Source organism: Rhincodon typus, chromosome 15 (assembly GCF_021869965.1).
Source record: "Rhincodon typus isolate 14 chromosome 15, sRhiTyp1.1, whole genome shotgun sequence".
Taxonomy (NCBI): domain Eukaryota; kingdom Metazoa; phylum Chordata; class Chondrichthyes; order Orectolobiformes; family Rhincodontidae; genus Rhincodon; species Rhincodon typus.
In genome coordinates, this window is record NC_063346.1 from 48,847,487 (window position 1) to 48,860,380 (window position 12,894).

Genomic DNA, 12,894 nt, shown 5'->3' on the forward strand with positions numbered 1-12,894 from the left:
ACCTCAGGGAATCTCTCTCCCACTGCAACTCTCTCGTAATCTCTTCGATGAAGGGTCTAGGCCCAAGACGTCAGCCTTCCTGCTCCTATGATGCTGCTTGGCCTGCTGTGTTCATCCAGCTCTACACCTGATTATAAAATGGATGTGTTGAACATTCTACCTTTGAGCTAGAAGGCCCAGGCTTAAGACCCACTTCCTCCAGAGTTTTGTCGTAACACACCCAAAAAGGTTGGTTAAAACTGAATGCATCTGAGAGTCATCTACCGCAAACAAACGCTTTCTACTCTGTGTGCACCAGTGTCCTTAAGTGCATGGGACAGACTACTGCTGTGGCCAAATCAATGTTTTCTGAACCACAGAATCCTTACAGTGCGGAAACAGGCTACTTGGCCCATCAAGTGCACACCAACCCTCCAAAGAGCATCTCACACAGACCTCACACCTCTACCCTAACCTTGTAACCCTGTATTTCCATGGCTAACCCACCTAGCCTGCACATCCCTGGGCACTATTGGCAATTTAGCATGGCCAATCCATTTAAGCTGCACATCTTTGGACTGTGGGAGGAAACCAGAGCACCCAGAAAGACACAAGAGAATGTGCAAATTCCACACAAGCAGTCTCCCAAGGATGGAATCGAACCAGGGTCCCAGGTGCTGTGGGGCAGCAGTGCTAACCACTGAGCCACCATGTCACCCTCTGTTTTGTGCAACAGGTCAACTACAAGGTCATTCTGAAAAAATCTGGAACTAAGTGTCTAATGATCACTATGAAACCATTGCTGATTGTCAGGGAAAACCCAATTGCTTCACCAATGCCCTTTATTGAAGCGCCATTAAAATAAGGCAGCATGTTAGAGCAAAACTGTACTTACTTCAGTTCCATCAGATGGGTGCACCGTTCAATAATGGAGAAGAATTTGAACAGGTCTCTCTCTTTAAATTTACATTCCTTCACACTGTGAACAACCCATGAGGAAGAGAAATGCAACATGTCATGATTGTCAAAAATAGTTCAGCATAACGTAAAACATAATGAAGCATTGAAACACAGCAGCTGCAGCACATTATTTAAAAAAGCAAGTATCAAATTAACAAACTAAACAAAGCAGCAATGATAACTATCAAGAATAGGAACTGAAAGCTGGCCAAACAAAACCCAGTAAGTCGAAAAATAAGGATTTGAATATTATGGGTGAAATGAAATAGACAAAGGCAAATGGAAAGTAATGAGAGTTAATCATTTCAAACCCTCAGAAAAAGTTAATGCCTTGTTATGAGCTTGCACTCAAATTCACATCTTTAGTGTTTTGGTTTAAACACAGAATGTTCATAGAGTTTCAAAATGGCATCTGCTGCACATGATTCTGGACACCACGCTGCTGAAGGGGTTGGCATATGTGAAGTAAGCATTGGAGGAAATTATGCAGAGCCAAACAAACCTGTCCAGTCCACTGATGTTGAGAGGGATCTCATAGTTCAGTCATATGCACCAACATTTGTCACAAACATTTCAATACACTCACACAAATGCAAATAAATATACATCAAATGTTTACGTTCATCTAATAAACATCAACCACCAAGGAAATAAAGTGCTCACAATGATCAAGAAAAGTTGCAGTCTATTTTTTTGGTCCCTCTCCTTTACCAACAAATGCACCAAGTTTAAAAGATGTCACCCTCGCACAATTTGGATTTCTAAAGAACAAACTTGAAATGACACTTTACCTTAAAATAAAAAGGTCAGGTGACCTTTACCAGCGATACACAAGGAGCTACAAGACCTCCTGAGATAACCTCCATGGCTGGACATGTCTTGGCAAATGTATTAAAATGCAAACAACATTTATGGACATATCCTTCAGACATCATTAAAATGCTAAAGACTCTTCCTGTAGTTAGTGGCTGTAACTTCTCCAAATAATTTAAGAAACTGGTTTCCATAAGCTGCTGCAGACTTTCCATATCCAGAGATGAAATCCAGAGCACGAGCGTGAAAAGCCTCGATTTTATCACAACGGTGTGTGAATAGGTGATACTCACACCTCATGGCTTGACAATTGCCTGGCCTGAATGGAAACCATGTGTGAAATTCTCTGTGCCTGCCTGGAGTTTTCAGAAAGCCAGCTGGGGAACTCATTTGGGTCAGAGTTTCTGACGGGAGGTTGAGGATTTGCTATTAAATTCTCAGAATCTCATAGGCAGAGCTGGCTTTCCCAGCCCTCATTGGTAGCCTATCATGAATAGTCATTAATACCCCATTCTGCTGGGATTACATTCATGGACGTGACCTTGCTAGACATAAATGGGAAACACGTGTTCACAAACATATTGGTGTGTGTATATATGGAGCCAGCCAGGATAGACTGCTTTCTCACGCTGTGGCATGAACGTGAAGCCTCTCCATATTGATCAGTTCATGAAAAGCCTCATGCAGTTGGCCTTGTTGTTGGTAAACGCTTACAGTGTAAGTGCTAAAGCCTGGCCAGGCCAACAAGCCTGCCCCAGTGAGGCAGCCACATTGGCTGACACCATAAGCCTGGGTTGAAGGGCAAGCAAAGTGGAACTCACAAGGCTAACTTTTATGGCTGCGTACTTGTCCCATGCAAGCCTTTGCCGAAAAGCTATGTACACAATCTCCTGGTTATGATGAATGCTGGCGTGTGAGCAGCTGAGTTTTATCGCTCCTTTTATACTTTAAGTGTGTACCCTGACAGACAGAACTGTGATGCCCATGTTGTTGCAGCTGCAATGTCATGACATTGAGGCATATGATGAAAATGCCTGGCATCCAACCACTTGTGCGATGGCCCTCTGCAATTGCAAATTTGCAATGCTAACTCACACTCATAGGAGCAGGAAGCATTGAGCAGACAGTGGTAGATACGCTGACAGATCATTCATCTTGTTGTAGCACTTAAATGTCTCCGCTGAAATGAGATTTTAGAATTTCTGGAGTGCGGAACTCAGTGTGTGGAGATTAGACCAGGAGAGAGCAGGTGTGATCTCTGTATTTATTCAGGATATCCAAAGTTCCCTTTTACAGAGTTAACATGCCTCTGTGGATATAGTTGCAGCATACCTAAGAGGTGTGAGTGTGGGATCCTTGGTGAGATGACAATGGTTAGGTGCCCTTTGGGACAGCTGACTGAGAAGAATATAGTGTGTTAAAAGTGCATAAACCCATTGGAACTGTTCAACTTGTCAAGTTCTTCTAACAAGTATCAACTTGTCAAAAAGTTCAAGAGGTGTCAAGAAGTCTCAAGACATGTTCCTGTTGACCAAAAACAGAACTGGACCAGCAACGTAATTATCGTAGTTACAAGAGCAGGTCAGAGACTGGGACTCCCATGGTGAGTGACTCACACCCTGACTCCTCAAAACCTGCCCAAGGTATGTGATGGAATCCTTCTCACTTGCTTGGATGAGTGCAGCTTCAACAATACTCAAAAAAAATCAACACAATCGAGGACAAAGAAATGGACTAGACTGGTACCTCATCAATTGCCTCCACCAGGGACACACAGTGCAAGGTGCACTGCAAGAGCTCACCAAGGCTCCTTAGACAGCACCTTTCAAACCCATGGACTCTACCACCTCGAAGGACGAGGCTGGCCAATATATGGGAACACCACCATCTGCATGTTGCTTACAGGTGCACACCATCTTGATTTGAAAACCATCATTGGTCCTTCACTATAGCTGCGTTATAATTCTGGACTTCCTTCCTAAAAGCTCAGTGGGTCTACATACACCAATCCCTACAGTGTGGCCCATTCAGCCCATCGAGTCCACACCAATCCTGCAAAGAGCATCTCATCCAGACCCACCCTCCCCTCCACCTATGATATAATCAACAGAATGATAACTTTATTTTCTGTTATGATGCCTCCTGATTAATGTCCATGCTGGATAATACATCAGTTGGCAAAGAGAGAAAAGGAAAAGGGTGATGGGTGAAATCCGTGTTGGCATAAGGGCTACCATGGGGATGGTTGGGGACATTTGGGTATGAGGAGCCATGGGAGATGGGCATAGAGTGGCACAAATGGAATTGGGGCCACAGACATTAGTTGGCACAGATGGGATTAGGTTGGTACAGGAGATTGGAGGGGACATGGTCATGAGTGCATGCGCTAGATTCGTGTGATGGGACATGGAGAGTGAGGCAATGAGATTAGGAGGAATGTGTTTTGTTAAATACTAATTTTAAACTTTGCATGTGTGTCAGAGGCCCCAGGCAAGCTTTCCGTCCTACCCTCTTCAGGAAGCAGACAGCCACCTAGGGTCCTCCAAGATCATCTAGTTTGACTGCCAATCCAGCCCACCAACCCCTAACTGAGAACTGGTAGTGTGGGCAGTCATTTACCAAGGTGAGGTTTGCAGAACTAGGATTTCTCCCGCATCTGCACTCTCAACCGAGAACAAAAACTGGGGCTTCTCTGCGGATTTGGGAATCTAATCACTTTAACTACAATGATGGCACAAGAAACACACACACGCACACACACACACACACACACACATAATCAAAGAACTGACTCACCTACACACTTTCTTTTCACATCTCCTCGCAAACTTTATTAGGGATCTTCCAGGCGGAGCCAAGCTATGCAAACAAATAAAGCCATCAAACAAACATCATCCATGTTAAAAAGTCCCACCCAACAAAACTGGATAAAGGAATTACTGTAAGAGATGATCTCAGACAGATCTTTACATGTAGCCTAAATCCCAGTAGAACTGGATCCAAGTTGAGTACCAGATGTTCTACCTGATGGCCCACCCACTTTATTGTATCAAGTTCCAACGCACTGAACTGCTGCAGTTGTACGGATCTCTCATGGATTTCTTTTATGGAATTCTTCATTTTCACAAGATATCACCTAGCTAAATCCTGGGCTCAATGAATGCTCAATCCACTGCCATGTTTCAATGCAACTGTGCGACTTTACATATTGGCGTTGCGGTTTTATGTTTACTTACTAATGAGGTTTCTACCAGCGGCACCCTCTTAACTGGCATAGAGGCAGGCTCCTGTCCAATTAAAAGTGCCATGTGGGCTTTTGAAGACAGAGGAAAAATCAATTTATCTGTACAAGTCTTTATAACTCTTTTTGATTTGTGAACCCACAGCCTGCAAATACATCCCAGTATAGAATGTACTTTGCCTTAGTCCAAAGATTTATGTCATACCCAATTTGTGTTCTTGCTTGGCCTTTACCAATAGGCCCTTTAACAGAATCACTTGACCATGTACCTGTTAGGTATCTCTATGCAAAATATGACACCACTTGAACAGGAAGTTCATTTTAGCCCAATGTCAGATTTCCACTAACCAAATAAAACAGATCTCTTTTCTGCTAGATATAAGGTTTGTCCTTTCCTGTTCCTATGTACATTAGCTGACATTTACTCATATTGAAATCTACCTGCCAGATTTCTATCGATCTACATATTTGTACTTTTCTGCGTTAAATATACATTTATAAACAGACAAAAAAGACAGGTTAGAAAAGACCAGCTGGTGCAAGGAGACCATTCCATTTCATGATGCTCAGACCATGACTTCTGATCTCCCAGGAGTGACACTGTAATCAAGTACGGAGATAGAATGAGCAAACCATGTCTTAATTAAAAAGATGATTACAAAGTGCTTACCTCACTTCAACCTCTGTCACATTACTGCAGGTATGGAGAGATTCCACCAGGCACAGAACACCAACTGGAGAGATTCTGTTGTTGCTCACACTGCAGCCAGATCAGCCATAAAACACAGTTTTTAGCAAAGGAAGAAAATCCGATAGACCGTACAGCTAACCTAATTTCTTTTGTTTAACACAAACTGCAAGAATACAGACATTGTTTGTAGTTCTTGAAGTAATGATTTGCTGTATTCACTAATGGCAGTCACAGCATTTGCTAAGTAGCTGAGCTTTTATCTGACCATTCCAGTGTGCCTATTGGAATGATCTGGGAGGAAACACTGGAGTATATTTTTAATTTGCTCTCTAGGGTAAAATGACATTGCAGATGGCCTGTCCTACTTCCATTTCCATTAAGTAAAAGGTCTACAACAGGCAAAATCTGCAAAGGGCTAGATTTATTTGGCACTGGGTTTACCTGGGGCTTGTTCTACAGTTGGTAGCATCTACAGTGGGCATCAATGACACAGCATAACATTGAGAGTGGAGATTCAATCTATCACATTACTTGCATGGTCCAGGCAACAAGCTGATTTGAAATGTTACAATCTGACTTCAACAATGGTCTGGTTATAATGCAATGTTTGGGTAATAGAGCTTCCCAGTCAGCAGTGGCTGTTGATCAGACAGAATCAATTAGACAAGAAGATAGTTCAGAGCACAGTTAACTTCAGTTATAACAACCATTCTTTATAGCGTTTCATACTGCTTGACCCCCGGATTCTCCTTACATATAGTACCAAACAAAAAGGGAAGTGACCGTTGCTCTATTACATTTCAATACTGTAATGCCATTGTAAGAATCACTCTTATTCAGGGATTTGATGGTAGGATAGGAAAATGATTTAAAGAACAAATTCAGAAATTGCTGGAGAAACTCAGCAGGCCTGGCAGCATCCATGGAGAGAGCAGAGTTAATGTTTTGTTTTTATAATATGAACTAAGGATTCTTTCTAAAAATAACTTTCATCTTTAAGATCCATTGATTTCAGTGTAATTAAAACAAATAAATACTCACTCGATTACTTTTAAAACTTGCAGCTTTGGTAAGGAATTTTGCAAATACTGCAATCCTTCATCACCAAGTAAATTGCAGGAGAGGCTGAAAATGATCAATAAAACAGAATTTTATGGCAGAGTTACATTGGCATTTTGTTAGGCCATTTATAAAACTTCCTTAAAGTTTGACTTCTGGAGGAGGCTATGATTGAACTTTTGAAGATTATATTTTGCCTGTTTGCACTCAAGCACCAAACTAAAAGTGTATTCTGCACCATTTAAACTGCACATGCAAACTTCAGATGTTGCAACGAATGTTCATGATCGTATCTTGTAAACCAGACAAAAGACACTCACTTCCCATGACACAAGACATGTAAATGAATGCTAACTAGGGTGACTAAACAATTTCAGCCAAACGTTGTGCTTCACATACCCAAACACAGTTCTGCTCAACAATGTACTTACTCCAGCTCAGTCAGGTTCTTGCTGTGTTTGAGAATCTTGAATAGACTTTCCACACTCATCTTGCACAGGTTACACTCTTTCAGACTTGGAAAAGAAGGAACAATACTCACTTTTCTGTGATGTGAATTAAAGCACCAAACAACAGAACAAGGTGAAGGATTTAGGGTAGTACGGTGGCTCAGTGGTTAGCACTGCTGCCTCACAGCACCAGGGATCTCCAGGCGATTCCACCCTCGGGCAACTGTCTGTGTGGAGTTTGCATATTCTCCCCACGTCTGTGTGGGTTTCCTCTGGGTGCTCCGGTTTCCTCCCACAGTCCAAAGACATGCACAGGTTAGGTGGATTGGCCATGCTAATTGTCCACAGAGTGCAGGAATGTGCAGGCTAGGTGGATTAGCCATGGGAAATGTAGGTTTATGAGGATAGGGTAGGGGGTGTGGGTCAGGGTGGGATGGTCTTTGGAGGGTTGGTACAGATTAAATGGGCTGAATGGCCTGCTTCCACTCTGAAGGGATTCTATGATTACCTGAGAACCCGTGAGGGTGGAGGCTCTGGTTTCTTCCCATTTCCTTCAAGTCTGCAAAAAGAAAAGGGAGAGTATTAACGGGGAACAAGGAACTCATACAGATGGGGTTGTTGCTAACCCTGCAGCAGTGAGATCTCATGCAACAAAACACTAAGGGTATGAGATACAGAACAGTAATAGCAATTCCTCTATTGCAAACATATGTTAAATATCAGCTCGTGTTTATTGTAGGAAACAACTGGCAACACCTTCATACTGGTTTATCCATATTTTTAAAAACTGACAGTCTGTGGATGCTCTAAGTCAGGAACAAAAACAGAAGTTGCTGGAAAAGCTCAGCAGGTCTGGCAGCATCGGTGAAGAAAAAATCAGAGTTAACATTCCAGGTCGAGCGACCCTTCCTCAGAACCTGGGCAAGGTTCTGAGGAAGGGTCACTGGACCTGAAACATGAACTCTGATTTTTTCTTCATAGATGCTGCCAGACCTGCTGAGCTTTTCTGGCCACTTCTGTTATCCATATTTTTAGTTCATCCACACTGTTTTCTAATACAATATTAAAAGATTTAAACTGACTGCACTGGAGGAGGTAATGGAGTCAGAGCTTTTCAACACAAATACAACAATATTGCTGCTAACTATATAAAAACTGGAAGAACTGCAGGTGCTGTAACTCAGGAACAAAAACAAAGTTGCTGGAAATGCTCAGCAGGTCCAGCAGCATCTGTAAAGAAAAAAAATCAGAGTTAACGTTTCGGGTCTAGTGATCCTTCCTCAGAATAGTTCTGAGGAAGGGTCACCGGACCCGAAATGCTAGCTCTGATTTTGTCTTCACATACGCTGCCGGACCTGCTGAGCTTTTCCAGCAACTTTGTTTTTGTGCTGCTAGCTATGATTGATTAACATGAAGAAAGTATTATTAAAAGTTCCAGTAAACCTTAGATACCAAAGAAAAATACAAAGTCCTAAGTGAAGGCTTCAAATAGTGCAAATCCCAAGGTGTTTTGCAGATGCATTATTACAATAAAGTGTGACTTCAACCACATATTACACTCTGGCACCAATTACTGTAATTTATGTGTAATTTACAAATTCAATAATAATTTTGGTACAGTAGCCCAGACTGTATTATGCTTTTTAACATTATTTACTAGTTCCTAGTTTTGAAGTAAATCATGTAAACGTATAACTTTGTAAAACACATAAGTGAATGAGTAATATAATATGGAATTTTAGGAAAGACTGCAGTGTAAATATATGGAAAACTATTTGTATTTCAGTACATGGGGGGACATGGATCATTCATTCACAGTGCTGAAGCCTGTTTGTGTACTAAAAAAAAATATTGATATAGATGCATAGTTATTCATCTTTTTGCCACCTCTTACAGTTTGCTGCCCTATTTGTTCACCGTATGGTTGTACTTGCCCTGGGTCAAAAAGGTGAATTTTAGGAAGTGACTTGAAGGAAGAAAATGACATATAGTCAGTGTGCACATGTGTGTGCATGCCTGTGTCTGTGCGTTTGTGAGAGAGAAACAATGAAGTATTGAAAATAAATTACCTGTAAACATTCTTTTTGAATCTTATTGAGGCTCTCCCACTCGCTCTGTAACAGAAAAAAAAGCCAAGATGTTGTGGCTTTGTTTCTCCCTTGTACATGCAGACAGCGCTCAGTTATAATTGCAGCGCTTGGTCAGGGAGGAAGGGTTTAGGGCTGGATTATTAAGTAGGGTACACATCTGTCATCACAAGTTTGCTGTCTCTGAAAGTACACAGGACACGAGACTGATCTCTCCTAGTTTGAACTGTTTCTCCAACGTTTCTGTCAGTCTACTGCTGGAGGTACTATGGTAATACAAATGAATTCCTGGCTGCCCTATATGAAGCTACTAGAGCAGAGCTGGCTTGTACTCAGTACAATGAGTGAAAGAAACAGTTTGGAAAATAGTGAGAAATCTGGCTCATCATTAAAAATTTTTACTTTATCACAGTAATATTTTTAAATGTCATATGTACAGACTAAATTTACTGCTTTCTCCCTATTAGTTCAAGACCTAAACAAATTTATTTATTTATGTTACCTCCTTTCCATTTGAGTCTGACTGAGGTTGACACTATTAGAAAGAAAGATCTTTTGAGTGACCGTCATGCATGTGGAAGAGATACTGAAGAATGAGGGGATGAGGTTAAGATCACTACAGAGACTAACATCACTGCAAAAACCATCTTTTGAATCAGAGCCTAAAAAGTAACGGTCTGGCTTATTGCTAGATCTCAGATGAATGTTAAAGGCCTGTGATACTGTATTAATAGGAAAGCTCCCTTAACCTCACCGCTAAAAACGGAGTAATCCTGATTTGCTGGATCTTACAGGGCATGTAGTTGCTACCCTACTTGCCTGGATAATAAGGTACTTAAAATAATCTCATCTAAACCAATCTGAAATGACTCCATGAACCAACTCCATGCTGTGGATTCAATCAAAAGATTCAATGTGTAAGCTGCAAAATCAATAATAATTTTGGTTCAGTGGCCTTGACTAAATTATGCTGTTTGATATTATTTACTAGTTCCCAGTTTTGAAGTAAATCATGCACATGTAATAACGTGTAAAACACACATAAAGGGAATGAATGACATAGTATGGAATTTTAGGAAAGATTGCAATGTAAATATATGGTAAACTATTTGCATCAGGACCAAGTTTTCTTGGGCATGATGTGACTTCCCCTGTTCTGACCTCAGCAAATTTCCCCGAGCCAGACAGACTAAAATACTCACAGCAGTGCTCTGATAATAAATTTTTGAAGAATGCTTTTTACGTGTTGTTAATTTCCTTGTGCAATTAATCACTTCCATAATTAACATGTGTGAAGCAAGATAATAATGTCTTTTTACAGCTCCCCTACCCCTCCCACATTCCCTCACCTCCGCCCAACCTTCAACACCCCCAGTTCTTACTCATTCTCAGGACTCCAGAATGCAACAAAATCTCCTGATGTTTCAGGATGAAATGTACAACAATGATTTATACTCGCCATCCCTCAATTCAACTATCGCCATTGTCACCAACAAGAGAAAATTCTGGAAGCGTCAGCAGGTACTGGAAAGCTGGAGCAGTAGCTCTGTGACTTAATTCCCACTTCCCTGCCTGGAATCTCCACCAAAAATGGGCATAAAAATAAAGGAATATGTGAGAACTGCTTATTCGCATTGCGACTCTCAGTGGTTCTGCCAGGTCTTTCTGTTTGTGTTGGTGTGAAGCAGTTACTGGGAAAAATGTAAACATTTCACTGGAACTCTGGAAGTATCTCAAAAAAGCTCTTGAGGAGATGCTAACTGATAACTTTAAAGCTGAGATTGAGAAACTTATGTTCTGTATGGCTGCTAAGGATTATTGAATCAAGGTGGGAAATTGATGTTAATATATAGACCAGCTATGGTCTGGTCACATGGTGGAACAGGAAGAATGTTCCGATTGACCTTCCCCTGTTTCCATGCTCCTACTTCTACTCGGACTTTGCCCCCTCCTCCCCCAACTCCTCATCCACATGACATTGGGAGGTAGATATCTAATGGCCTTCAGGAAGAGTGACAGCTGAGATGGCCAATTCAAGCCAACAGAGCTGGATGCCATGTTTCTTTTTACTCATTCACAGGATGACAGCTGTGGGTCTAGAGTCATATGGAGGCCAGACCAGGTGAGGATGGCAGATTTCCTTCCCTAAAAGGCATTAGTGAACCAGATGGGTTTTTCACCAACAACTGAAATGGATTCATGATCATCATTAAACTCTTACTTCCAGATTTTTAAAATTGAATTCAAATTCTACCATCTGCTGCAGCAGGATTCGAAGCTGGGTCCCCAGAACATTACCTGAGTCTCTGGATTAATAGTCTAGCGATAATACCACCAGGTCATTGCCTCCCCACTGTATAACATGTGTTTCACTGTTCCAATCAGAAGTGTCAGAGTGAACTGTGTTTGCTTTTCATTTTACAATCATTACATTTTATTTCTATACATGATCTCTCCACACTTACCTCACTTCTACTTTCAACACATTTTCACAAATATTCAGAGAATTAGCCAGCAAAAGGATAGCCTCTGGCAAAATAATGTTATCTGTAATGCTACAGATAGAGAAAGATAAATAAACAAGTGATTTTTTTTATATGAACAGAATGCAGTTTGCTTGGTAAAAGAGATGGGCTACGCTTCTATCTGCTACCATGAACTGGTTAAGAAAATCTTAAAGCTTTTAAGGCTAAAAAAGGCAGTTTTCAGCCATGGATGTTGTTAACATTGTTGGCATGTTGTATATTCAGCTGATATCACAACAGGAAAACAAATTCCAAACAACTGAGACAGAACAAGCTGCACCAGAGCAAATTTTTCAATTCCCCATTAATATACATTCTGAATGTTCAGATCAAGATTTCAGTCTTTCCTTCCTCTTTCCACATGTTATATGTGGTCAGCACAATGCTACTTGATCACACTGTCTTTACTAGGTGCTTTTACAATTAGTTGCCCTTCTTGTCACTACTGCCCCACTTATCAGCACTAGGGAGAGGCATCAGCACAGATTGGTTTGCCTGGCTGAGTTCTTTCACTCCAACAACTTCTAGACTGGCTCTTGAACAAAGAGAGCTGCCAACAAGCCACTCTAATGCCAGTAAGATGCAGATTCAGTACACAAAAATCCCGGCACATCTTATTTAGCAACAGTGCAAGTTCTCAGTGGACAGTCTACAACTAGTTCTACTTTTATGCAGGCTTTTCCTCAAAACCACCCTCCCTGCTTTTTTAGATTTAATCAACATCAATTGAGAGGGTTTATAAGCTTTAGGGAGAACAGAAGTTCCTGCAGGGTCTAAACATAATGAGGCAATAATAAAGAATATTGAATGGATTACTTCAAAATCTTCAAGTCACAAAAGTTTGATAGATGATTCAGCAGTTCTGTGATGACCTCAGCACTCAGTGCATTATTCGACAATCTGCAAGTGGAAAGAATACAGGTCAAACCAGATAAACAGTTACCTCTTTAGGGTATAACAAGGGGTAGAGCTGGATGAACACAGCAGGCCAAGCAGCATCAGAAGAGCAGGAAAGCTGACGTTTCGGGTCTAGATCCTTCTTCAGAAAAAGTCCTCTGATGCTGCTTGGCCTGCTGTGTTCATCCAGCTC

At 41.3% G+C, this 12,894-nt stretch overlaps 1 protein-coding gene across 1 annotated transcript in view; it reads right to left on the reverse strand.

The window, feature by feature from the left end:
- Positions 1-12,894, reverse strand: part of nlrc5 (NLR family, CARD domain containing 5) — a 318,897-nt gene that overhangs the window by 201,571 nt on the left and 104,432 nt on the right. Inside the window, exons 25-33 of the mRNA XM_048606000.1 lie at positions 12,621-12,704; positions 11,745-11,834; positions 9,262-9,306; positions 7,701-7,751; positions 7,175-7,258; positions 6,726-6,809; positions 5,664-5,753; positions 4,549-4,611; positions 875-958 (exon numbers count right to left, since the gene is read on the reverse strand). Of these exons, the coding sequence (XP_048461957.1) occupies positions 875-958; positions 4,549-4,611; positions 5,664-5,753; positions 6,726-6,809; positions 7,175-7,258; positions 7,701-7,751; positions 9,262-9,306; positions 11,745-11,834; positions 12,621-12,704 (675 nt within the window). The remainder of the gene's footprint in view (positions 1-874; positions 959-4,548; positions 4,612-5,663; positions 5,754-6,725; positions 6,810-7,174; positions 7,259-7,700; positions 7,752-9,261; positions 9,307-11,744; positions 11,835-12,620; positions 12,705-12,894) is intronic.